This window comes from Pristis pectinata, chromosome 1 (assembly GCF_009764475.1).
Source record: "Pristis pectinata isolate sPriPec2 chromosome 1, sPriPec2.1.pri, whole genome shotgun sequence".
Taxonomy (NCBI): Eukaryota; Metazoa; Chordata; class Chondrichthyes; order Rhinopristiformes; family Pristidae; genus Pristis; species Pristis pectinata.
This window is the reverse complement of record NC_067405.1, coordinates 91,572,779-91,600,455: the sequence shown is the minus strand read 5'-3', so window position 1 is coordinate 91,600,455 and position 27,677 is coordinate 91,572,779. Positions and strand designations below refer to the sequence as shown.

Below are 27,677 nucleotides of genomic sequence, written 5' to 3'. Positions count from 1 at the left end.
TTAGATAATAAAGGAAGGTTTCCCATATGCCTTTTTAACCACATTGTTGACCTGTTCTTCTTCTTTAAAGAATCTATGGTCACATTCTGCAACATCCCTCCATTCCCCACACTGTACAATAACCTGCAATTTATGAAATATTCCCTTCACTTGTTGCACCTCTCCACAAGCACACGTCACACTTCCTTAAATTCCACCTGCCAGCTTTCCGTTCAATGAAGCGGATCTTCAGTATTCTGCAGCAGAAAGCTTTCCTTCTCCCTGACAACCACACGTCCAATTTTGAAAGTTTACAGTATTACACTGCAAGCCAATTCCTGACCCCTGCCACCCCTGTGTTTGCTGGCCTGTGTTGGTTCCCGTTGTTAAAATGGAGCACGTTCTGTTATGCAGTGCTACCACACTTTGCTTTAGCATGGGTTATAATCAGACATTTTCTGCTGACAGAGTAAAATTGGACATATTGCCTGCCACTTTTGTAGAACTGCTGTATTGCAATTTTATTTATTTTGAAATGAAACGCCCCTTGTCTTTCCCTGGCAATGGCTGTTGGACTCTGAAAAAGCAGTATTACATAGAAAGATAGCATAATATTTTCTTACAACGGAGGAGGAGGCATTTGGCCCATCAAGTCTATGCCTACTCACACAGCAATCCCATTCCCACACTGATTTTCCTTGTGGTCTAATCTCCTCACAGTCCCATCAACTCCCCAGAGCTACAGTAGGGGCACTGAGTCCAACCATTTCCACAACAAGGAAAACAAAACTGTGCACATGGTTCCAATTGTAGTGCGAGTGAGATTCTACATAAATTTAACAGAACTTCCTTGCTTTTCGCCTCCAATCCTCTAGAATTCTTAACCCTGTACTTTGTTCCACAAGCCTGCCTTGTTATTTCTTAATGTTTGTGAAACTATACGTCAGATCTAAGTCCATTCTGTTGATGCAGGGAAAGCGCGAGTGTTCATTGCTGAAATTGCTTTTTATTTTGACATCCTGGGAACCTGATGAAGCCCATTGATATTGGGGACTTGCTCTGGTCCCTTCAGGTGTGAGCCTCCAGGAAAGATAATTGATTTTGGGTAGCCTACATGACAGCACCCGGCAACACTAACAACCACTGGATAATGATGGGAAGGGACTCCAACTCTTTTATCCAAGACCAGGGGGTGCCTAACATGTTATGCCCAATTCTGCCCTGATCAACCAACCCAAGACTACTCCAGTCCATGTATCATCATAACTTTTACACACATTTTGGAGACACAAAATGACTGTTTACAAGTCAAACATCTAACCATGCAGCAGTGCTGACAAACACAACCGTGCTTGGACATTGTTTGAGGGCAGGGGCAGTAATGTCCTACAGAAGAACCACACCTCAGATGACATCAACCAGCTGTACAGTCTAGTTGTGCATCCTTGCCAACTGTGTGTGGCAGTTTGTAATTGCATGTGACATGAACACAGATGTATGCGTGTGAGTCTCTGCATTGGGACAGTGAGAGTTTGGCGCCCCCTGTGTAAGGAACCACTGCTGAAGCCCAGTCAGATCTGATGTGTGAACTCTGGTGCCATCTAACAGATGCCAAGGGTGGCAGTGATGTACCTACCCTGCCTGAAGGATGGTAGGGGCTAAGTACCAGTCCAACCACCATCCTGAGTCAAATCAGCTGCCACTGTGCAGTACTTTAGCCGACCAACTGCCCTGCAACCTCCAAGAGCAACTTTTTGGCCATTCTCTCAGAGTGATGTGTACAGGAATATGGCACTGAGGTAGAGGATGTGCTATGACCTTGTATGGTGAAGAAGGCCCAAAGGGCCAGAATGGACCACTGCTCCTATTTCTTATGCTGACCTGTGTGATCTCCATCTCATGAAGTCAGTCGTCTGACTCCCGGTGCCTCAGTTTACCAGGCATCCCTCCTGTACCTTTTGGGTTTCATCATCGTAAATGATGAAAGAACTTGTGTTCCATCACACTTCCTACAATTACATGACATCCCAGAGTGTTTACAACCACTGAAGCATAGTCACTGTGTAATGTATGAAGGGCAACTAATTCCCACACAGCAAGCTCCCACAAAAAGCAATATGCTGGACAGTGGGGCGATCCCCTCTTATGCTTCCTGGAATAGTACCATGGGATCTCTGCATCCACCTAAGATGGCAGATGGACCTTCGGTTCAACATTTCATCCAAGGAATGGTGCCTCCAGTTCTGCAGCGCTGTCCCACCAGGATCAGCCTGGTCCACAGGATGAAGCTCCTGGAGCGGCTGAGAGCCATGCGTGCATTTTGAAAGGCACTTAATATCAATTGGGTTGAGGTACATTTTACTTGAGGAGTAGCCAACACGAGTTACACCTAAACATCATCGTTTATTAACACCTTAACAAAAAAAAAGTCATAAATAGTCACAAACATATATTGCTTGTTTTCTGGGGTTTTCTTTTACAAATGTGTGGGCTTGGATCCCCAGCCTGGCATGCTTCAGAGATTTCAGTCCCGTGACTGGTCCTTTTTTTTGACCAAAGAAGGGTGTCATTTACATGAACAGATTGGAGCGGGCTTTGTCTGACCGCACACTCAATTCCGTCATAGCAATTCCGTTCCATTGGTAGTTGACCTCAGCGTCATTTCTTCTGAGAGACTGTCATTTTCCGAAGGCCCTTTATTCTAATGAGCAGCTCATTAATAAAATCCTAGACCAAAGAAGGGAAAAAGAGAAAAGGAATCAGCCTCTGCTTTCCTGCAGCATTGGGTGGGCAAGGGTCTGAGGAACCTAGGGGTAAAAGTGCAAGGGAGATTTCACAAAAGTACTCAAGCATATTAAAGAGACTTGATAAATGGATCTCAATTTCCTTTATAAATTTTTGTAAAAGGCCCCACTGAAGAGTAAACCTTTGTTTAACATAACTACAGCACATACAACCTGAGGGTTCTGGCCCAAGCCCAGGAACAAATAAATGGATAATTTTTAATTCTTTTAAATGCGACTGATGACATTTGGCATGGATTATCCAGGAAGAAAATGAGGACAGTGCAATGATCATGGGATCATTCCAATATGTGGGAGAGGAAAGCACTGAGGAAACGAGAGGGTGTATGGCAGTTTTTGGTTTTTGTTATTTATATTCCCATATTTCTACAAGATACCTACACATATTAGATATTTGACTGCTTTGCATTTTAACATGCGGTGACAGGTTACCTCCAGGGTGCAGTATTGTACCATTTTGTATTCACATTGGATGGACCGTGGATGCTGAAACTTGTTCAAACATTGAATTTAGAGCAGAGAAGCAGGCCATTGGTCTCAGCATGCCCTTGCTCTTGTATACTTCATCTCACCTAATTATCTATTTTTCCTCACACTTCTGTAGCCTGTCCTTAAAAAGGAAGAGCTATCCACTTCGACAATTTGAGAGAGTGAATTCTAAGCATACATTAGATAAGTATATTTCTCCTGGATTGTTATTGCTTGTTCTCATTGTCTTCCTGGCCTGGTCCTGGATTCCTGTACAACAGAAATTTCTGATAGAGTCATAGATACAGCATAGGAACAGGCCCTTCAGCTCACCAAATCCACATCAACCACCCATTTACACTAATCCTACCCTAGCCTATTCTCCCCACCCACCTACACTAGGGGCAACTTACAGTGGCCAATTAACTGACCAACCTGTTCTCTACCTGGACTATTATTAAAATCTGTTAAAGTCTTTGATGTTCTTAAGTGTCTCTATTAGATTACCCCAAACACTGCCCCCCCCCCCCCCTTTGGGGATGTCCCCAGGTCTACTGTTCTTCTCACCAACCCTAACTGCTCCACTGAGGGATCATCAAACCTTCTACACTGCCATTATGCCCTTTCTGTATAACACAGGGCGGTCTTCCATTGCTATCCATGTGGAGTTTACACATTCTCCCTGTGACTGGGTGGGTTTCCCCAATGCTCAAGTTTCCTCCCACAACCCAAAGGTGTGCGGGATGGCTGGCTAATTGTCCACTGTGAATTGCCCCTAGTGTGTAGGTGAGTGGTAGAATCTGGGGGAGTTGATGGGAATGTGGGGCAAATGAACTGGGATCAGTGAATGCAGGTGACTGATGGTCAGTATGTATTTGGTGGGCCAAAGGGCCTGTTTCTATGCTGTATGACTAACAAAGGCCAGGACTGAGCCCTCTAGGGGTAGTTAAAGCAAAGTTCCATTCAGGTTTCAAGTAACTTACTTGATTTTGAGTCCTGTTTCTCTAAAAGTTGCTCATCCAAGTTCTGATCTCGACTGTAAGGTGATGCAAAGCTGGTGATATAAATTCCCACCTTGCTGTCTAGATAATATTGTACTTGTCTTGATCTGGTGATAAAGTAATGTTGAAAAGCACTAGGATTGAATGGGGACTGTATTGTTGGACGAGAATACTGACCCTATCTAGCTATCACCGGGCTCAGTGTCAACCATTGGGAATGAAGTTAATCATATTGCCCCATCAATATGCTTTAAGAAAGCAAGGACTTGCAATAATATACACTGTTCACCAAGGGGTGTCCCAAGGAGCTCTGCAACCTATTAAGTACAACTCAAGTGCAATCACCATTGCAATGCAACCAGTTTGTGCACAGCAACACATTAACAACAGAGATAAAGAGGCCAGTTTATTGCTTTTTGATTGAAGACTAAATAGTGGTGATCGTCAAGTCTTCTTTACAAAGTGCCAATGAATCCTTCATGTTGGGCTCATAGGCATTTATTACCTTTCTCTAATTACTCTTGAGGAGGCTACAGTGGACCTCCTTGAATACAATTGAGAGGCTTATTAGGTCCACTTCAAAGTTGGAGTCAACCCATTGGTGTGGGACTGGAGTCACGTATAGGCCCAAACTGGATATGGACAGCATGTTTTTATTCCCTAAGGCACGCTAGTGAATCAGGTTACTCTTTATGATAACCCGATAGCTTCAGGCTTTTCTGAACCTGCTGCCTTTGCCTCTGTCTTTTGTGATGTTTTGCACCTCTGCTGGATCACATGCCCAGTAACAATGACCACTCCAAGCCCGGCTCTTACAGGAACCCAACAGTAAAGAGCTTCATCCCACTAATCCCAAATGAGGAGGGATGAGGCCCATACTGACTTGAGTTAGAAGACTGAGAGGGGATCTTAAATGAAACATACAAAAATTTTCACAGGGCTTGACAGATAAGACCCAGTCGTTCAGGACAGACAATAAATGAGATTTTTTTCACCCCGTGGAGATTTCATTTTTGGATTAGCTGCCCAAGAGAGCTGAAGGGGTTCAGTCACTGTGTACATTCAAATTAGAAATCAGTATCAAGGGAATCAAGTGATATGGGGTTAGTTCAGGAAAGTGGTGTGGAGTTAAAAGATTGGCCTTGATCTTATTGAATGATGAAGCAGGAACAAGGGTCGGAATGCCCTACTCATTATTCAGTTTCTTATGTAAACGGTATCGATACAATTCCCAGCTTGTGTGTCCACTGGACCAACCCACCCCTTTGCTCTCCCTGCAAATGGAGTCGTTGCTGATTTGAGGAGACCACAGCGTTTGAGAGAGACGTGACAGAGCAGAAGATTTCACTTACATCTGTCGGTTTGCAGCATTCATGTAGCATCTCCTACAATGAAAAAGGAAGACTGTCAATTCAAGCCAGAGACATTAGAAAAGAGATGCTAAAATATCTGACCAAGTTCCGTATGATGACTCTGATCTTCCCTATGGTCCATTTTTCCTACATGGATGTCAAGTGGAATGTCCCAACCTGCCAGTGACCACTAAACCATTGGAATGAAAGGCCAGTTCCCCATGTGCAGAACAGCACCAGTGTTGAATGGTGAGCCAAACTAAGCCAAGCAAGGTGAAGGGAGGCACGTTCTTTATTTTGCACGATTACGCAAAGATGAGCAAAGCTGAGCAAATTAGATTGGTCAGGCCATGATAGCTGTCGTGCATGTTCACTTTGTGGAGAGAAAAAACCCAGCTTATAGACTCATCAATTACTCAGCCAGTCTGCGTCATGGGACACAGAAAGGCATGCAAAGCTCCGGCCCTTTATATTATAGTGCAAGTGACCTGCAACCTTCATAAAACATTACAGAAGCAACTGAGTGCCAGTGAACACTTTGTGCTGGTGATAAACTGTGCATTCAGGATATAACTTTGTAAAAGTGCCAATTTATGTCTCTGAAATGTGCCCAGAAATCTCCACACGTTGTGCATCTGGAGCTGATGCATGACAACAAAGTAATCATGAAAGGACTTCCATGAAATTTGATCAAGCAAGGCATAAAAAAGTTCTGACAGAGGGTGCAGACCTGAAACCAAGACTCTTTCCACAGATGTTGCCTGACCTGCTGAGTTTTTCCAGCAATTTCTCTTTGTTTTTGATATTAAAAAAAAGTTGCAAAACCCAACAGATCTTCTCACCCTCAGTTTAAGGGCTCAAAGGAGATTCTTTATGGGGGTAGTAATGCTGGAACCCTTTAATATGGCCACAACAGGGAGACTTCCTCTAAGAGTGGAAAAACCTGGTCCTCGTTGGTGTGCACTAACCATGCAATTTAAGAACAATCAGAATGACTTCAGTGCTCTTAACACAAGTGATTGATGGGTGCATTTCCACCCCTCCCTTTAAGAAAGAAATGCTGGAAGTCTTCCTAATGGGTTCATTGCAGGGAGAATCCCTAATGAGCTCACTGGGGGGAAACCCTTCAATGGGCTCAACACAGGGAGTCCTTTTAATGGGCTCTTTGCCAGGAGACCCATTATTTGGACAGACCCATTAAACTGATGGACTGGCTGAAATGAATGAATGATAATCTATTGGTATTGAAGCTAGAATGTTTAGAGTTTGCAGATAGACCAGGAGTATCGTGATTGTCTGAAAATTGCAGCAAGTCCTCCCTCCCAGTGCTCGATCAAGCTACTGTCAGGCTACGAATTGTTCCAATGTCTCAGACATGCTCTCTGGTCAGTTAGGGTGACCAGACTCAGTACATAAGAAACGCCGAGCAGTGTTTGTAATCTCATCATCTCCCCGTGCTGCTAATAAGGTGCTGGGAACAGTAACAAAATTCAGGAATGTGCTGCTCTGTTGTCCAAGGGTGAGACAGATAGCAGCTCAGGGACAATGACCAGGCATTACTGATCTAGGGGAGAGTTTCCATGGAGACAGTGTTTGTGGACTTGGAAAGGTGCATTCTAGCAGTCTTTATCAAGTTCTAAATCCTAAAGGATAAGGTGTTACTTACTACAACACAGTAAGAGGCCATTCGGGCCATTGGGTCCATACAGGCTCCCAGCAGAGCAATCCCATCAGTTCCATTCCACTTCCTTATTCCCCTCTACTCCTGCCACTTATTCTCTCTCACATGACCATCAACTTCCCTTTGATTCTTTCACCGCTCACCTGCACTACAGGCAACTTACAGTGACCAATTAACCCACCGACCAGCCCACCATTGATACACGGGAGGGAAGTAGATCACCTGGGGAAAACCCACATGGTCACAGGGAGGACGTGCAAACTCCACACAGCACTTGAGGCCAGGATCGACCCCGGGTCCCTGGAATTGTGAGGCATGCAAGGTGGTTTGATAAGATTTGATAAGGCCATGAATGGTTCTCGTAACCCTACAAAGTAGTTTTAATTAACAAATATTGGTCCCACTTTATAGACAGCCTCTTGTAGATTGATACATATTAAATAAACAGGTCAAAATGACTTCCCTTTGGAGTCAGTGAGGTTATCCTTGCCCACCTCTTCAATCGACAACACATCAATTATTCAAAGGATATTCCCCTAAATACCATTTAAGGTGAAGGTGACCAGCCCATTCTGTTAGTACGACTGGCGTCCCTCCCGACTGTCCCTTGTAAAGGCCCCAATTTTTCCCACCTTCTATCTCATCACCTTACAAGTTACTGTGTGCCAACAGGGAATATTTACCTGGAGTTTGGAGCGTTGGTCTTCATCTGAGATTTCTAGCAGTTCATCAATGTCAATCTCCAGCTCTGGGATTTCTTCCTCCTTCAGAAAGAAAGGAAACAGTTTTTGAAAGTGATATAACAGACCCAGGAGAGGGGGCAACAGTAAGACCAACACTGAATTCCAACAGGCTTAAAATCCTTAAACCTAGTTTAAGTTAAGGATGTGACAGTGCTGGAGAGAGTGCAGAGGAGATACATCAGGATGTAGCCTGAGGTGCAGTATTTCAGTCATGAGGAGAGACTGGAGTGGCTAGGTCTGTTTTCCATGGAGCAAAGGAAGTAAAGAGGATATGTTTGAGGTATATAAAATTATATAGGGTAGACTGCAGAAAATTATTTCCCATATCAGAGGTAGGTAAAGTGAGAGGACATAGATTTAGGGTAAGGGGTAAGAGATTCAACGGGGACCACAGAAAGTGATGAGTACCTGGAATGCACTGCCTGAGAGAGTGGTGGAAGCTGGGCTGCTGACAGCATTTAGGAAGTGTCCAGACGAGAACATAAATCGCCCAGGTATAAGGTTACAGGACAGGTCCTGGAAGATGGGATTAATGTAGATGGGTGCCCACTGGTTGGTGTGGACACGGTGGGTCTAATGGCCTGTTTCCATGCTGTATGACTCTATGTAGGATTGGGAATCTTTTAGTTACTCCCATTACCAGAGGTAGTTACTGCTTTTTGGGGCCCCAGTTATAATTTGTTCTAAGGTGCCCCTTTACCCAGCATTGACTATTTCATTCTACTACCTAGAAGCATTTCAGTCTCATATGGAAGTGTCATTAGTGCAATCTTTATGTGCAAAGTCATCGTCTGGATCCTCCTCAGATGCCCCCTTCCAGAGCTGCTCTCTGAACCATAGTGTAAATTCCATCCATCTAGAGGTAGAGTGAACACAGCCTTCACCGTGAAACAACTCCAGGAGGATTGCAGGGATGACATTGGATTGAGGGTCATACAGTGGCACAACTGGTGGAGCCACTGCCTCATAGCACCAGGGACCTAGGTTCAATCCTGACCTCGGGTGTTGTCTGTGTGGAGTTTGCACCTTCTCCCTGTGACTGTGTGGGCTTCCTCTGGGTGCTCCGGTTGCCTCCCAAATCCCAAAGATGTGTGGGTTAGTAGGTTAATTGGCCATTGCCAAATGCCCCTAGTGTGCGGGTGAGTGGTAGAATCTGGGGGGAGTTGATGGGAACGTGGGGAAAATAAAAATGGGATTAGTGTAGGATTGGTGCAAATGAATGGTTGGTGGTCAGCGCAGACTCGATGGGCTGAAAGGCCTGTTCCTCTGCTATACCTCACTATAACTCCATGATCACTATATACAGCCTTTTTGTACCTCACCAAAGTCTTTGACTCCATTGCCCGGGAGGGACTTGTAGAGCACTCACTTGAAATTTGAATGCTCACAGAAATTTGTCTCCATCTCATATTTGCTTCACAATGACAAGCAAGCCAACATCCAAACCAACAGGACCACAATAGAGCCAGTCTCAGTTCAGACTGGCATCAAACAAGACTGACATTGCCCTGACACTTCTTTCAATCTTTCTCACCTCCAACAAACTTCCCACGGAGTGAAGCTTCAGAACACAGGGGTAACTCTTGAAGCTATGACAACTATGCTCTAGAACCAACCTCATTATCTATATACTGCAACATGATTACTGTGTGTGTGCTCAGAGGCCAAGTTCCAAGCCTTTGTTGACTTGTTCACTGAAGCTTACAAGAGGATGGGTTTCACGGTCAACATCTGCAAAACAAAGACCCTTTACCAACCTGCCCCTGTTGTACAAAACCACGCTCTAACATAGAAGGTTTGCACTGAGACCCTGGAAAACTTGGACCGTTTCTCATATCTCACCACTCTGTGAAGGCAGGTACCGATGATGAAATTTGACATCTCCTTTAGTAAGCCAACACAGCCTTTGGTCAGTTGAAATAAATCTGGGTCTACTGGGAAGTTGTGATCCTTCTGTACACTTCTGAGACCTGGACTACCTGCAGCAGTCACCTCAGGGCACTGGAAATACCACCAAAGCTGTTCTGGTATGGTTTATGCATCCACAAAATCACCAAATGCACTGAAAGGATAAATTATAATGTCCCACACTGACACCCCCAGCACTGAGGCTCTAGTTACACTCAGTTAGCTCCACTGGGCAGACCATATCGATCACATGCCCAAAATTTGACCCTTGAAACAGACACTATTCTGAACACAGTCACAGGAAGAAAGAAAGACATTCATTTGCATGCTCAAAGCCTCCTGAAAAATATTCTGCATCCCCACTGACTCCTGGGAATCTCTGGCCCACGATCAACCAGAGTAGAAGCATGATAAGCATACATGAACACACAGAAACCGCATGTAAATGCAGAGCGAGTGCATCTCCTTATAAACTAAGTCAGGCACCCTTGCCCCATCAGTGGAAGTCTGTGGTTCCCAATTTGGCCTCATCAGTCCCCTCAGAACCCACACAGCTGGAGTGAAAGCAAGTCATCCTCGATCCCAAGGGACTGCCAATGAAGAAATTGCTGTACAGATCCTGGGTTAGTTCACTCTGAGGAGAAGATCTTCTCTGCACCGTGTTAATTAATAATGAATGACACAGTAGGGGGAATTTTTTTTCTTCCTTTGATATACAAAGCTGCTCATATACCTGGGAACCACCCCAACGTATTCTCTCTACACCTTTACACTACACACCAATAGATATCGCTTACCGATTCCCGTCACTCCTTGGCCACTATTCAGGATCATGACTCATCTCTAAGCCAGCCTCTCCAACATAAACAACCAACAATTCACAATTGTAAAGGTTCTGTAAACAGTTCCAACACAGTGACCCTTCACCACAAGAACTTTGTGCCGTTATTTGTATAAACAAACCAGCTTACAGCGCATGGAGATAATGAATCACAAAGGATGCCCTCTCTGTGGTCACGGTTTGAAAAGACAGAACTAAGTATTAACCCGTACTTTTTCATTCGAGGTCTGCGTTCTTCAATTGGATCAGGAGTTTCTGAGGGACCACAGATGTCCAAGCTGGTGGTGGGAGTTTGCTCAATAGAATTATTTTGATTATTTTTCCACAGAGAGAAACATGTGAACAGGAGGAGCACATTCTGTCTTCTGGTCAGATGTCATTTAATACCTCTATTTACCTGTATTGTTTAGAATGGGGGGGGGGTGGGGGTGCGTGGTGGTGCGATTGGATCTTTCAAGACTAAGGTAAATTTACTTTTATTAGGCAAGAGCATTGTGAAGTAGAATCTGTTGCCCTAACCCAACATAAATGTATTGACCTAGGCTTAGAAAGCTCTGTTTGTCCCCCCATCACCCACAGCCTTTGGGGCAAGAGAGTTTCACATCTCTGCCACTCTTTTGCAGGGAAGTGCTTCCCAATTTCCTTCCTAGGTTTGGGAACTCTCCAAGGAAAGGTAGGGATTTCTGTAAATGACTGGGTTTCTAGGCATTTAGTTGCAAATTTGCTCCTGAATCTGAGCCTTTCAGAGTACAGACTGCGAGCTCCCACTGGTGCTGACCCACCCAATATAAGGGAACCCCATGGGCACATCGAACGCTTATTCAGGTCGAAACGTGGGCCCAGCAGACTTGAAAAGTCCTCATCTGTTGTTGGGCCTGAGTTTTTCCCTGCCCTTCTGTCCCCAACTTCACAATTTATGACAACTAGAAGATTTAATTTTAAGAGTTTTATTGAAATAGTGTTAAACCTTCTACAGATACTATTAATGCTCTTACCATAATTATGTCAATTAAGCTGTTTTCAGATCACAAATCATCATCTACTCTTAAATTAATTAAGCTACTTTCAACTCAGCATCTCAAATGAAAATTGTTTTTTTTAAATCAAAGTTCCTCAGAGAGTCAGGCTGAGCCAAATGTATTTTCTCGATTTGACTAATTGACTGTTCCTCTGACTGCAGCCACCATTGGTTAAAGGTTGGGCAAATCAACAATGATGTAGATGTGCGATCAGCTCTCTGCATCGGGCCTTCACTGTTCTGGTATCAGTATTTTGTGCCTTCACTATTGTCTGCACCTGGGTAACTATTCTGTGTGAAAAAAAGTGTCTCCAATATATCCACAAGGCCCCAATTCATCAGTCAATACCTTCCTTCATGCTGGGAGTTGCTTCTTGCAGTGACAAGGTTCTTGTTCATGAAGTACAGGTAATCTTTTCTTCTGAAAGTTTTATTTCTCCATTTAGTTTCAGGATGATAACCTTGCATGCCCAGATTTACTTTAATGATCTATCCTTCCTCCTTTGTTCTTGAATCTACACTGGCATTTCACTTTATGTACTCTTTCAAATCATTTTAAAGGTCACCATGTAACCCCCAACAACCTTCTACACATGAGGATTGCAACTCTAGTTTCGACAAGGCAGCCTCGTAATTTAACCCAAAGTACTCCCGATGGGATCTGACCAACTTCATAACTGTGGTATAATTTCCACCCCATTATATTCCAGCCCTTTGAGATCAGGGTCAACGTTCCATCTCCAAAATGCCACCAAGATGGTTTTCTGATTGTGCTTTTGTATTCATGCACTATTGAGACATCTCTGTGCTTTGTGAAGTACTGACTTTCTGGTGAGATGTTAAAGTGAAGGCTTGTGTGCTCTCAGTGACAGATGTAAAAATGTCATGCCACTGTTACAAAGAAAGACCAAGAGGAATTCTCCTTGAGTCAGCCAATGTTCACTGTCAAACATGTACGATCAAAGCAGAGGTGTCCTCATGGTGTCTAAAAACTAATGAAGCACCGTAGAAGTGTAATCACGGTTACAATAAAGTCAATTTGCCAATGCAATAATAATCAGATTATCTATTTTTGGTGATGTTAAGAAATAATATTGAACAAACCATAAGTAGAACTACCCTGCTCTTCCTCAGATTGCATCATACCTTAGAGGTAGCATTCCCGTCAATGCAGCATTCCCTCAGTATGCACTGTATGTATCGGTCTGAATTTGACGTTCAAGTCTTAAAGATGGGCTTGAACCACCGATCTTCTAACTCAGGAGAGAGAGAGAGAGAGAGAGTTCTTTATGGGTGTCACCACTAATAAGGATCAGGCACAAAAGTAACCAACCTTCCAGGTCATCCAATTAATAAAAATTAGTCCCAATTAGTAAAAATTAGTTTCTAAGATTGTGCTGGAGAAAAATCCTAGCAGCATTAAATAAACTTTTTTCCCCCACTCTAAATACTTGGCATTTATTAGAAAAATTGTCCAAATGGATCAAAAGCTATCTGATTGGCATTCAAGAATCAGTTAATAAGATACAACAAAATATCCATGTCACAATGAGCTTGGGGAGGAAGAGCTTCACAAAGCAACCAATTGGGGAGCTTAGGTGAGGAGCCATTAGAGCTAAAATCATGTGACAAAACCTCCAAGATTATGTCCAATTATTGTCAGTATTCCTACACAAGAGGGCCATCAAAGAGAGTCATAAACAGTGGACATGGCAGCTGGAGCCAACATGATAACTTGATGATTCCACGGCTGCTTTTAATTGATCAGTAACATGTCCGTGGTAATATAATCGATAAACTGGAGCAACTGAGTGATGAAATGAAGTTGGTGGAGGGGCAGAAAGCACTGACAGAACAAAGAATGGTTGAACATCATTCAGGACATCATTGGAAGATTACTGCCCTTCTACTTTATCAAAGATTCATTAGAGAGACAGTAATGGGTGTATCCATGAAGACCACACAGCACTAAAGACATCACCATCCATAACCAGGAAGTAATCAGTCAACATTGTCAAGCCTCACAAAAGAGACCAGGAAACAATTGCACGTTAAGCACACTCATTAGCAGTAAAAATCCATCTCCATGATAATGTTAGTTTAAATTTTAAAAAGTCAAAACATTTTCATCTCTTTCACAGTCCATAAGCGTTACAGAATTATAGATACTGGGGAGTGAGTACATACTAAGATTTAACTGCAGGATGCAGGTAACTTAAATAGTTATCAGCTGGAACTTAGTAGTCAAGGATGCCAAGCTGCACTTGCTACCATCATTACTTGATGTTAGCAAAAATATCAACTAATTTGCAAAGGTACATCATTGGCAAAGTAATACTCCAAAGCACAACATCATATTTCTAAAATTATGAAGATATAATTAACAACTTTGGACATGAACAACAATGTTTTCATCCTGGTTATATTTCTGGAGTAGAAATGAAAGACTTGAACTAATAATTCAGGGAAGGACTTCAAATCCCACCAAAGGAGATCAATAAATCTGTAACAAAAAAGCTAGCATCATTAATAGTGACCATGAAACTACTGGCTGTTGTAAAAAACAAATGGATTCACTAACATCCTTTAGGGAAGGTAAACGACCAGCTTTCAATACCTGCCCACAAGACACAGGTGACTAAAAACTGAAATAAAAACAAGGTGACTAATTTCAGCCTAGGTACCAGATTAGTCATAGATAAAGACAGAGTGAATCCAAGCAACCCTCCATGGGACTTATCACTCATTCGACTATATGTTATCAAGACTATTGACCCATCCCAAGATTAATCATCAACTTGACAAACTCGTGTGCACAGATTCATACCTTTCAGCCAACATACTCTACCTCTGGCAGGACTGACCCACCAGAGGTGATAGCACAGGGATGTGGAGTCAGGAGGGAGTATCCTAGGGAGTGCTCAATATTGGCTCCCAGTTCTATGAAATCTCAGCACTTCAAGTAAACATGGACAGAGATACCACCTCCTGATTACCATCTGCCAACCAACTTCAGCTCATGTGTCAGTACCGCTCCATGTTGTGAACTACTTGGAAGAAACACCAAGGTGAGCAAGGGCACGGAATGTAGTCAGGATCTTAAATGTCCATGACTCTTAGTTGCACCATTATTGACTGACCTAGCTAAAGCTTGAAGCATGTAGCTCATAACACAATAACATTTATATAGTGACTTAACATAGAACACCACAGCACAGTACAGGCCCTTCAGCCCACAATGTTGTGCCCACATTATATCCTGCTCTAAGATCTATCTAACCCTTACCTCCCACATAGCCCCCTATTTTTCTATCGTTCATGTGTCTAAGAGTCTCTTAAACTTCCCTAATGTATCTGCCCCCACAACCTCTGCCAGCAGTGCGTACCATGCACCCGCCACTCTCTGCGTAAAAAAACTTACCCCGACGTCCCCCTTATAACTTCCTCCAATCACCTTAAAATTATGTCCCCTCGTGTTAGCTATTGTCGCACTGGGAAAAAGTCTCTGACTGTCTACTCGATCTATGCCTCTCATCATCTTGTACACCTCTATCAAGTCACCTCTCATCCTCCTTCTCTCCAAAGAGAAAAGCCCTAGCTCGCTCAACCTATCCTCATAAGACATGCTCTCCAATCCAGGCAATATCCTGGTAAATCTCTGCACTCTCCTCTCTAAAGCTTCCACATCCTTCCTATAATGAGGCACCCAGAACCGAACACAATACTCCAAGTGTGGTCTAACCAGAGTTCTATAGTGCTGCACTATCACCTTGCGGCTCTTGAACTCAATACCCCGATTAGTGAAGGCCAACACTCCATACGCCTTCTTAACAACCCTAACGACCTGCGTGGCAACCTTGAGGGATTTATGGACATGGACCCCAAGATCCCTCTGTTCCTCCACACTGCTAAGAGTGCTATATAATGTTCCGAGTCACTTCACAGGATTGTTACTGAACAAAATTTCTTAAGTGGATCATAAAATTAAGAGCACTTAAAGCGGGAGGCATTAAGAAGTATTGTAAAGAGACGAAGAGAGGTTTTCTTGGAAAATTCCAAAGCTTGAGTTCTAGGTGACTAAAAGGATGGTCATCAGCGGTGGAACCATTAAAATTCAGGATCCTAAGAGGGGAGGATTGGAGAAGTGCCAATATCTTGGAGGATTAAAAGTTTGGAATAACTTACTGAGCTGGGGGTGGTGGTGCTGACACCATAGTGGAGTTTGAAAGTAAGGAAAAAAAACTCGAAAATCAAGGCATTTCCTGAAGAAAGCCAGTGAAAGTCAGTGGACACAAGGGTGACATGTGACTGGTCTTAGAAGGTTAGCACGTGGGCAATAGAGTTCTGAATGAGCTCAAGATTATAGAGAGTAGAAAATGGGAAAAATGAACAGGAGAGCTTTCAACTCCAGGGATAACAAGGGAACGGATAGGGGTTTCACCAGCAGATATGCTGAAGCAAATGTAATGTTGCAAAGGTGGACATAGGCATCTCAAGGGATGGGTGGTCCATGGCTTCTCTTAGATTGGCAAGAGTTTGGTGAAGCTCATGACAATTACCAGAGGCAGAGCTGATGGAAGAATGAAACTAATGGCCAAGCACAGAATTTGTATAATGGGTGTGAAGACAATGGGCCTCCATAACTAGTTGGAGGAAATTCCTCCTCATATTGTACTGGATATTGAAAAAGCAATCTGAGAATTCAGAGAAAGAGGGATAATAGAGAGGTGGTAGTGATTGTTATCAACATACATGGGGACAGTGACACTCTGTTGTTTCTGAATAATGTTGCTGAATAGTGATGCTGAATGTTAGGCTGTAGATGAAAGTGGGAAGGGGACAAAAGTACATCATTGGAAAAGCTGAAGGAAAATGATACTGGAATGAGGTGAGAAGCCATTGTAGGTGATTCACAGGGTATGACTGGGGAGATAAGCTATGTATGCCTAGTCCCAACAATTATTAAGTTAATATTTGGATTTTTTTTAAGAAGTGTAATTTATAAGGGATTTATTATTTTACTAAATGGATGACTTTAAAACATCTGAGACTGAACATTGATGACCAGCAAGGACAAGTAACACTTACGCCCATCATGGCAGTTGGGAAATGTATAATTACTGGAATATGTAATAGTAATCAGAGAGCTCTCAGACCAGGGCAACAACTCAACTGATTCATTGGTTTCTGATTCATTAGAAGGAAATCTGTTGTTCTTACCCATCCTGGACCCATATCCAACTAGAGTCTAATGCCAAGTTTGTCCCCTGGTTACTCCTCCTCTCTTACTGCTAAAAAAAATTAAGACCAGTTGCATCCACCCTATTTCTTCCCCTGCCAAGAGAACAGCTAACTTTACACTGACTCCAAACCTAACCTGGAACCCTTCTAGATTATGTTACATAGTGTCACACCAAGTGATGCATCCTTCAACATTTTTAGTGGAGGAGTTGATTCATGTTCCGTGCTTTTGTAGCTGTCTTTTATTTCATTGATCCCCTGGAAGGGAAACTTAGTGAATAACCTAGACATTGCATTGCTGTGTTATGGAGGGAGGGAAACTGTCAAACACTAGTGACGTTCCTCAGATTTAACACAACAGCAGATTAAGGGCCTGTCTTGTGCCTTGAGTCTGCGCATCAGCACCCAACACTGCCAAGCTGTGATACTCTGAGGCTGAAACAATAGAGCTTTGAGATGGAAACCTGAATTAATAATCCAAAAAATGTAAGCTGAAATCCCACCATCCCAGTTTTAGAATTACTGGGACCAGTGAAAGTGACCACCAAATTGTAAAACCAATATTGTATCACCAGCAAGTAAACAGCCAGACTTTATATGGGACTCCAACATGTTAATGTTGTCTGAAGTGACTCAGCAAGCTACAGCCACTTAATTGCATCAAACCAATATTTCAAGAAAGACCAACGCCAAGCTTCTCAGGGCAACCAGGGGCGGGCAATAAATAGTTGCCCTTCTAAGCAAGCAGCTTGATAAAAATCTTGTATTTGTCAGACAGATAGTAGCAAGTCTCCGGAGCGTTACATGTTGTGTCAGCCGCTGGTGACATCATCACTTGTCATCTGATGGGGAAAACTGAAGGTCTCTGTATTCATCCAAAAGAAAAATGCTCATTCTATATCGATTTCACACAGACTGCTTTCAATTCAGAGGAAAACACTGTTAACAGGAAGCTTTGTAGAAAGAAGCCTTGTTTTGATAAATTAACCCACTGAAGCTTAGAGTGGGATTGAGCATGAAGGAAGTAACCAAGTTGGAACTGGATGCAAAGTTTTTCAATGTGCTCTATAGAGATCAGCCTGGCTTAGGGTTAAAACTCTAGGCTTCCATCATGGGTTCACAGCCCACTGTGGGAATTAAGTACAAAAACCATGCTGATACTTCCTTTGCAGCAATGCAATGAAAGAAATGTTGGTGCTTGGATGAGACGTTAAATAAGGCCATATTCTGGGTATAAGTGGTCATGTGACACTCTTTGTAAGGGAAGAAAGTTTACCCAGGGTCCTGCACAATATTTGCTAACCAATGACCACCACCTGAAAAGATAACCTGATCATTACTATTTTGGTGCATTTATCACATTTCTTAAAGTCCAGCAATGAATACACTTAAAAGAAAATGCTTTACTGATTCTGAAGTTACTTGAGAGCCTCGAAGACGCAAGAGATGCTGTATAAATGCATGTCTCTTTTTTTTAGACCTTGATATTCCCCATAAGATAAATCAGTCATCTTTTGCTAAAAGTAGCAGGAGGCTGGGAGATTCTCAACTCCTGAATGAATGGCAGTGGAGAAGGGGCAATGGAGATGAGAGTGATATGCCCAGTGTCTGGAGCAGCCCAGGGTGCATGCTGAATGCTGCACCTCACACTAGCGGCAGAGATGATCCAGAATAACAGAGGGAACAATGGACAATACAAAGTGAAAATTAAAAAGCTGGAGGAACTCAGCGGGTCAGGCATCATCTGTGGAGGCAAAGGTATGGTCAACGTTTTGGTTCAAAACCCTGCATCATCCAGTCCTGATGCAAGGGCTCGACCCAAAACGTAGACCATCCTTTAGTTTCCACAGATGTTACTCCCACAGATGCTGCTTGACCTGCTGGGCTCTTCCAGCAGTTTTTTTTTGCTCCAGATTCCAGCATCTGCAGACTCTTCTGCCTCTGGACAATACAAAGCAATTGGAAGTAAAAGTGGGATTCATGACCCTCCTCTAAAAATTGTAATCAAGGAATTGGGAAGTACTTTCTGGGGCAAAGGAAAAACTGAGAGGATGTAGATTAGCAGAGCACAGGACAGTACAATTGGGGATTTTTCAAGGAACAACAGGAATAACACTTTAAAATTACTAAATTAATACAAGTTGCTCCAGTGTATATAGAAGGTGACATTCAACCTCAATTAGCACTGCTGGCTCTTTGAAGTAGTCATCTAATTAGCCCCTCACTGTGCTCCTTTCTTATGCCCCCCCCCCAACTATTTTTCCTCTGAGTATTTATCCAGTTCCCCTTTGAAACATTGCTGAAATTGTTTCCAGAGTCTCAGGTAGTGTAAAGAAACATTTTGTTAAACCACGTCTGCTTCTTTTGCCAAATGCAGTATCAATACTCCACCATTTTCCTGGATAAATTAACACATGTCCTCAGGTTACTGACCCTCCAGCCTATTAGAACAGTTGCCAATTATTTATTCTATCAGAATCCCTCCTAATTTTAGAACATTTGAAAATAATCGAGGTTGACTCATCCAGGAAGTTGAAGTGAATTTTGAATTAGCTTCTATTTTAAGCCTTTGCATTGTACGTAGGGAGATCAAATTCACCTGACAGCATAACAAGCTTTGGAGCTCACTTTTACCTAAGTGAAGGCAGTGAAAGAAACAAGACCGATTTACTAGCCTGATGTACTGACTGCGTCATATAATCTCAATCGTTATTGCTTCCAAACATTTCCTTAGCTTGAAAGCCCATCATCCTCCGCAGAGAAACCATCCTGCTCCCCATTGTGTCAGAATTGGTAAATCCACAACCCAGTAAGACTTGGAGATGTCCCAGTGTGCAGTGTCTTTCTTGGGGAGCAGTGGTTAAGTGCTACTATTGCCACTTATGCAGATAGTAGTTTGAAAGAGGGTGTGGTGCCTGTTTGGAGAAGTTTAGACAAGACACTGATGTGTTTGTGTTTTTTTTTGAGGGCTTGGATTACAGGGTTAGAGTCTTAAGAGTCATAGAGAGATACGGCACGGAAACAGGCCCTTCAGCCCAGCAAGTCTGCATCGACCATCAACCATCCATTTTTACTCTAATCCTACACTAACCTATTTTATTCTCCCCACATTCTCATCAACTCCTCCCAGATTCTACTGTTCATGTGCACCGTAGAGGCAACTTTCGGTGGCCAGTGCACGTTTTTGAGATGTGGGAGGAAACCAGAGTACCTGGAGGAAACCATGCAGTCACAGGGAGAATGTGCGCACAGACAGCACACCAGAAATCAAGCTCTAACAGGGATTGCTACTAGGTGCAACACTGTGCCACCTCTGTGCCAGAGGGAAAGTTACAATGAAGGGAGAGTCACATAACAGGTGTTCGACAACAGTGTTACACAGAGAGCGAGTTATAAAGCAGGAATTATAACAAACGTGTGTTACAGAGCATGTCAATGGGCATCAAGGGGCCAGCACTCCAATGGTTAGTCATATCTCACTCAAAAGAAACCTGTTGTAATTGTCAGATTTCAATCATCCCAGCCCCACCCAGGACATCAATAGCAGGAATTCCACAGGTCAGTGTCCTAGGTTCAATCATTTCTGCCTGCTTCAGTGACCTTCCTTCCATCATAAGTCAGAAGTGGGGATGCTTGCTAATGATTGCACAGTGTTTAATTCCATTTGCAACTCTTCAGAAAATGAAGCAGCCTTTACCTGTATCCAGCAAGATCTAGTCAATATTCAGGCACAGACTTATAAGTAGCAAGAAACATTGTGAGAAACTGGTGCTCAGAGGAACCTCGGTATCCTTGCATACAAACCACTGAAAATTAACATGCAAATGCAATTAAGCAGCAAATGGTATGTTGGGCTTTATTGAAAGAGAATTTAAGTCCAAGAACAAAGACAGCCTACTGAAATTATACATGAAATGTTGGCCCAGGTGTGTATGTCTACAGTCCATAAATAAAATAATGACTTTTGCATCTCAGAGATTTTTCACAGATTTTTTTTTCCCCGAACAAGCTACCCAAGGAGGTAGTAGACATAGATACAATTACAATGTTTAAAAGGTGTTTGGACAGGTACTTAGATATCTATTAGTCACACATACATCAAAACAGACAGTGAAATGCATCTTTTTGCGTAGAGTGTTCTGGGGGCAACCCGCAAGTGTTGCCACGCTTCCAGCGTCAACATGGAATGCCCACAGCTTCCTAACCCGTACGTCTTTGGAATGTGAGAGGAAACCAGAGCACCTGGAGGAAACCCACGAAGACATGGGGAGAACATACAAACTCCTTACAGACGGTGGCCAGAATTGAACCCAGGTCGCTGGCGCTGTAAAAGGTTACACTAACCGCTACACTACTGTGTCTGCAGGCCTAGCGTGGGCAAATGGGATGTGACGACAGCCATCAGAGTTAGCATGGATGAGCTGGGCCAATAGGGCCCATTCCTGTGCTGTACGATTCTACAATTTTATGATTCTATGAGGTGAAGCTATATTGAGGCAGTGCCACAGAGAGGTAATACAACATCATGTGTGTCATCCTGATAGAGTTAAAGCACAGGATGTGACAAAGAGGTGGTGAGGGTTGTGTTAACACGAAGATGATTATGATGTGGGGTGATAGTTGTAAATAGCATCAGCTAGCCTTCCTGTTAAGAAGTCGTAACTATTGTGTAAGAGAATAGCAGAAAAACACTGGTTAAGAAAGGGTTAAAAGAGGGAATTTCAGAAGATAGCAAAAGACCGCATGGGGTGGGGATGAGAACCTAGCAAGCTGAAATGTAGCTTTGAATAGTAAATAGATAATCTTAAAAGGCAAATCTTACATGGGATTAGCCTCTGACCTTCTTTGACTATCCTGAATTCACAATGTCCTGGGAGTAAAATTTATCAGCACCAGAGGAAACTAACCAAACAACTGATGGAGAACTGTGATGTGACAGGGAGACTTTTTAACCTGCAGAATCACTACATTGAGAGAAGGGAGATGGTGATTCAGGACAGTCAGAGTCAGCAGTAGTGTGAACTTACTCACCTGACTGGAATCTAAGGGTTTATATTGTCTGACTAATTATTTACACTATATTCCTAGAAGGAAGCAGATTTTCTGTTAGAGGTTTATGTTCTTTCATTGGACTTTGATTCTTACTGGTGGTATAGATGTTCAGCGATTTGGCCTCTTTCACGTCAGTGCTTTTCATTGCTCTACATTTGGCAGCCTTGCCTTCAGCTCCTTTGGCACTGCTACTGCTGTTATTGATAATGTGGCAGATGCAAAGTCTGTAATGTCTTAAATAAAATCAGACAGCGCTGGAAGCACTCAACAGGTCAGGCAGCATTTGTTGGAAGAGGAACAGAGCTAAGGTTTCAGATCTGAGACTCCTCGTCAGAATGGCTCGTCAAAGTCTCCCATCTGAAACGTTAACCCTGTTCCTCTTTCCCCACAGATGCTGCCTGGCCCGCTGAGTGTTTCCAGCATTTGCTGCTTTTATTTCAGAGTTTCATCAGTTTTTTTTTGATTTTGAAGGCCTGCGGCATCTTGCTCTTCATCGTTGAATGGTGAACATGGTCACTCTGGGGGAGGTTTGCCTCAGCTGCTATCCACATCCAAGGGTAGCATCTAGCCCAGGATTACCAAATGGCATCTTCTGCTTCAATAGCCTGGAGGAGGAGTAGCCAAGAAGACAGGCCAGTTGATAGGATTCCCAAAAGAGAAACAAGTGTTAGGATTAATAGGTTTAAGGCAAGAGGGGAAAGGTTTAAAGGGAACCCGAAGGGTTAGTTTTTCGCAGAGAGGGTGGAAGGTATATGGAATGAGCTGTCAGAGGAAGCAGTGGAGGTGGGTACAATTACAAGATTTAAAAGACATTTGGACAGGTGCATAGATAGGAAAGATTTAGAGGGATATAGGCCTAATGCAGGCAAATGGGACTAGCTTAGGAAGGCACGTTGGTTGGCATGGATGAGTTGGGCTGAAGGGCCTTTTTCCCTGCTGTAGATCTCTATGACACTGTGATTCTTCAGAGGGAAGGGGTTGAGAATGACCTTCATTGAGACTTTCTGACCAACAGACCGCAATCAGTAATGATGGGCAGCAACACATCCAGCACGATTATTCTCAACACTGGTGCCCCACAAGGCTGCATCCTCAGCCCTCTACTCTACTCCCTATATACTCACGACTGTGTGGCCAGATTCTGCTCTGACTCCATCTACAAGTTTGCAGATGATACCACTGTAGTGGACCGTATCTCATATAACAATGAGTCAGAGTACAGGAAGGAGATAGAGAGCTTAATGACATGGTGTCATGAGAGTAACCTTTCCCTCAATGTCAGCAAAACAAAAGAGCTGGTTATTGACTTCAGGAAAGGGGGCAGTGTATGTGCACCTGTCTACGTCAATGGTGCTGAGGTCGAGAGGGTTGAGAGCTTCAAGTTCCTAGGAATGAACATCACCAATAGCCTGTCCTGGTCCAACCGCGTGGACACCATGGCCAAGAGAGCTCACCAGCGCTTCTACTTCCTCAGGAGGCTAAAGAAATTTGGCATGTCCCCTTTGACACGCACCAATTTTTATCAATGCACCATAGAAAGTATCCTATCTGGATGCATCACGGCTTGGTATGGCAACTGCTCTGCCCGGGGCCGCAAGAAACTGCAGAGAGTTGTGGACACTGCCCAGCACATCATGGAAACTAGCCTTCCCTCCATGGAATCTGTCTTTACCCCTCACTGCCTTGGTGAAGCAGCCAGCATAATCAAAGACACCACCCACCCAGGTCATTCTCTCTTCTCTCCTCTTCCATCAGGCAGGAGATACAGGAGCCTGAAGGCACGTACCACCAGGCTCGACAGCTTCTATCCCACTGTGATAAGACTATTGAACGGTTCCCTTATACGATGAGATGGACTCTTGACCTCACAATCTACCTTGTTATGACCTTGCACCTTATTGTCTACCTGCAATGCACTTCCCTGTAGCTGTGGCACTTTACTGAGATTGCCTGTGCTACCTCATTGCACTGTGTAATGAATTGATCTGTATGAACAGTATGCAAGACAAGTTTTTCACTGTACCTCGGTACAAGTGACAATAATAAACCAATAACATTACCAAACTGCCCAAAGTAGCTGGGGGGATGAGTTCACTGAGTGCACTTGGGACTGTTTCCTGGAGCCATATGTCGTGGATTCAAGAACAGAACATCTTTTAGACTTTGTGTAATGAGACGGAGTTAATTAATAATCTCTCAGTCAGGTATCCTCCAGCGAAGACTGGTGATACAATTTTACAGTGTTTGAGAATGAAGGGTTTGAATATCAAAGTACTCTTAAATAAAGCTATTTATGTCGGGATGAAAGTTGACTTAGAGGTGATTAGGGCAATTAGATCAAATGTTGGTAAATGAGCAATTGCAAACACAAAAATATTTTGTAATGTTTAACATACATAACTCCATTGAAAAACAAAAAAACTCTGGTAGGAAAATGGATCATCAGTAGCTAACGATGAGGATAAAAATAGAATTTGATTAAAATTTAGAGACTTAATGTTGCCTAATGATTTTGGGAGTTATAGGAAGCAGTAACAAGTGGTCCAAACATTATAATGAGAAGATAGATTATGATAATAGAGCAGCAGAAATATAAAAACAAAATGAAAAACTTCCAGAAGTATGGAAAGAAAGAGAGCAGAAAAAGTTAACATGGTTCCCTGAGAGAAAGGTTATAATGAGGAATGAGTAAATGGCTGAGAAATTATTCAAGTAATTTGGATTTTCTGTCCAAAGCAGAAGACACAATAAGCATATCAGAAATACAGGGCATAATGAAAGTGAAGAACGTAAAGTAATTAAAGAGAAATTACTGAAAAAGAATTAAGAATTTTTTTTGGATATGATGGTCTATAAATGGGGTGGATGATGAATTAATTGTGACCTTCCAAACTCCCTGAATTCTAGATTGATCCAAGTGGGTTGGAAAGAAGGAAGTGGAACAAGACCATTTAAGATAGCAGATCAAAAGAAGAAACTTGACAAAAGTTACACAGAACATAGAACGTGGAAGAGTACAAAACAAGAACAGGTCTTTCGGCCCACGATGTTGTGCTGATCTAATTAGCAAACGCCTAACTAAACTAATCCCTTCTGCCTACACAAGGTCCGTATTCCTCCATTCTCTGCACATTCATGAGCCTATCCAAGAATCTTTTAAATGTCTCTATCGTATTTGCCTCCACTACCACCCCTGGCAGCTCATTCCAGGCATCCACCATGCTCTGTGTAAAAAAAAACTTGTCCCGCACATCTCCTTTGAACCTACCCTCTCTCACCTTGAATGCATGCCCCCTAGTATTAGACATTTTGACCTTGGGAAAAAGATACACTGGCTATGCATCTCATAATCTTATAAACTCTTATCAGGTCTCTCCTCAGCCCGCGCTGCACCAGAGAAAACAACCCAAGTTTGTCCAACCTCTCCTTATAGCACATGTCCTCTAATCCAGGTGGCATCCTGGTAAACCTCTTCTGTACCCTCTCCAAAGCCTCCACATCCTTCCCATAATGGGGTGACCAGAACTGAATGCAACACTCCAGATTTGGCCTAAACAGAGTTTTATAAAGCTGAAACATAACTTCCTGACTCTTGAACTCAATGCCTTGACTAATAAAGGCAAGCATGCCATATGCCTTCCTTACTACCCTATCAACTTGTGCGGCCAGTTTCAGAGAGCTATGGACTTGGACCCCAAGATCCCTCTGTACATTAACACTGTTAGAGGTCTTGCCATTAACTGTGTACTGTTCCTTTACATTTGATCTCCCAAAGTGCCATACTCTTGGCCTGATTAAACTTCATCTGCCATTTCTCCACCCATATCTGCAATTGATCTACACCCTGCTGTATCCTTAGGTAATCTTCTACACTATTCACACCACCACCAATCTTTGTATCATCTGCGAACTTACCAATTTACCCATCTATGTTTTCATCCAAGTCATTTATATATATTACAAACATTTATAAATATTACAAACAGGACAGAGATCCCAGTACAGATGCCTAAGGAACACCACTGGTCACAGATCTCCAGCCAGAATAAGTCCCATTGACCACTATCCTCTGCCTTCTATGGGCAAGACTATTCCGAGTCCAAACAGCTAAGTCACCGTGGATCATTTGTGGTAAAACTGTTGGAATCCATCAACAAGGAAATACTAATGGGCTAATTAAATAATCACAACACTGACAGGGCACATTTTATATGGTTTTATGATAGGGAAATCAGGTTTATCAAATCTAGGGGAATTTGTATTGTAGTAATATTACTGCATGGGTTGGAGACTGACTAAAGGTCAAATACTAAAGAGTAGAAATAAAGATGCCCTTTTAGGTTGGTAGCCTGCCAGTAGTGGATCAGTGCTGGAGCACCAGCGATTTACAATTTATATTAATGACTCTAATGAAGTAATTAGGGATATCATATCCAAGTTGGCTGTGAGCGCAAACCTATGTGGGAAAGTAAGTTTTGAGGAGGACTGGGGAGCCTGTAAATGATATACAGACTCCTAGGTCTGTGGAGTTAAGTGTGCAGAGTGTACTATGGGAAGAATTGAAAATTAGAACATATTTTAAATGATGAACTAGTAAATGTTAGAGTTCAGAGGGATGTGCTTTTCCATACAGAAAAACACAAGAAGTTACATGCTGATACAGCAAATTATTAGGAGCCAAATGGTTTGTTGGCTTTTATTGCAAGGTGGTTGTAGTGCAGCAGTCAGGAAATCATGTTACAATCGTACAGGACTTGAGAGACCACACTCGGAAGCTTATGTGCAGTTTGTACTTAAGGAAGAGTATGTTTGCCATTAAACCAGTGTGATGAAGATTTACTAGATTTATGCCTGGAGTGAGTGGTTGTCCAGTGAGGAGAAATTGGGTAGAATGGGCCAGTACTCACTGAAGTTCAGAAGAATGAGGTAATCTCATTTTTTCTCTATTGGCTTATAGACTGCAGGTATCATTGGCAATGCTGCCATTTAATACCCTGGTTGTGGTGAGTGCCTTCCTGACCTGTCATAGCACACAGGTACAAGGAAGGGTGGCTTGCTGAGCTACTTCTGAGTGGTAATTAGAAGTCAAACACACCGCATCCCAAGTCTGGAGGTAAGGATGGCAAGTTTCCTTCCCTAAAAGATATTAATAAAACAGATGAGTTTCTATGACAGTAACCATCCTAGTTCAGATTTATGTAACTAACAATTACCTTCCCAGCCTGCATAGGGAAATTTGAACTCCATGTCACTAGACCAATAGTCCAGACCTCTGGAATACAAGTTCAGGAACATAACCACTATGCTTCCATTCCCTGGACAGAAGAGATGCTGAGAGGCTTGTTCCTCTGTCTGAAAAGTCTGGAAGCAGGCAGCAGGATAAAGTATCAGCCATCTGGGACCGAAATGAGTTAATGTTTCTTTACTTAGAGGTCTTTTAATCAGGGTTGCAGGTCTCCAGTCACTGAATTGCTTTTACATTTATTCACTCGCAGGCTACGTGTGCCACTGACAAGACTAGAATTTATTGCCCATCATCAATAGCCCTTGGACTGTACATCTCCTAGGCCATTTTAGAGAGCACTTAAT

At 42.9% G+C, this 27,677-nt stretch overlaps 1 protein-coding gene across 1 annotated transcript in view; it reads right to left on the bottom strand.

The window, feature by feature from the left end:
- Window positions 1–2,368: 2,368 nt before the first annotated feature.
- ppp1r14d (protein phosphatase 1 regulatory inhibitor subunit 14D) overlaps window positions 2,369–27,677 on the bottom strand; it is a 40,289-nt gene continuing 14,980 nt past the window's right edge. Inside the window, exons 3-5 of the mRNA XM_052014460.1 lie at window positions 7,969–8,049; window positions 5,605–5,637; window positions 2,369–2,706 (exon numbers count right to left, since the gene is read on the bottom strand). Coding sequence (XP_051870420.1) covers window positions 2,638–2,706; window positions 5,605–5,637; window positions 7,969–8,049 — 183 coding nt within the window. The 3' untranslated portion in view covers window positions 2,369–2,637. The remainder of the gene's footprint in view (window positions 2,707–5,604; window positions 5,638–7,968; window positions 8,050–27,677) is intronic.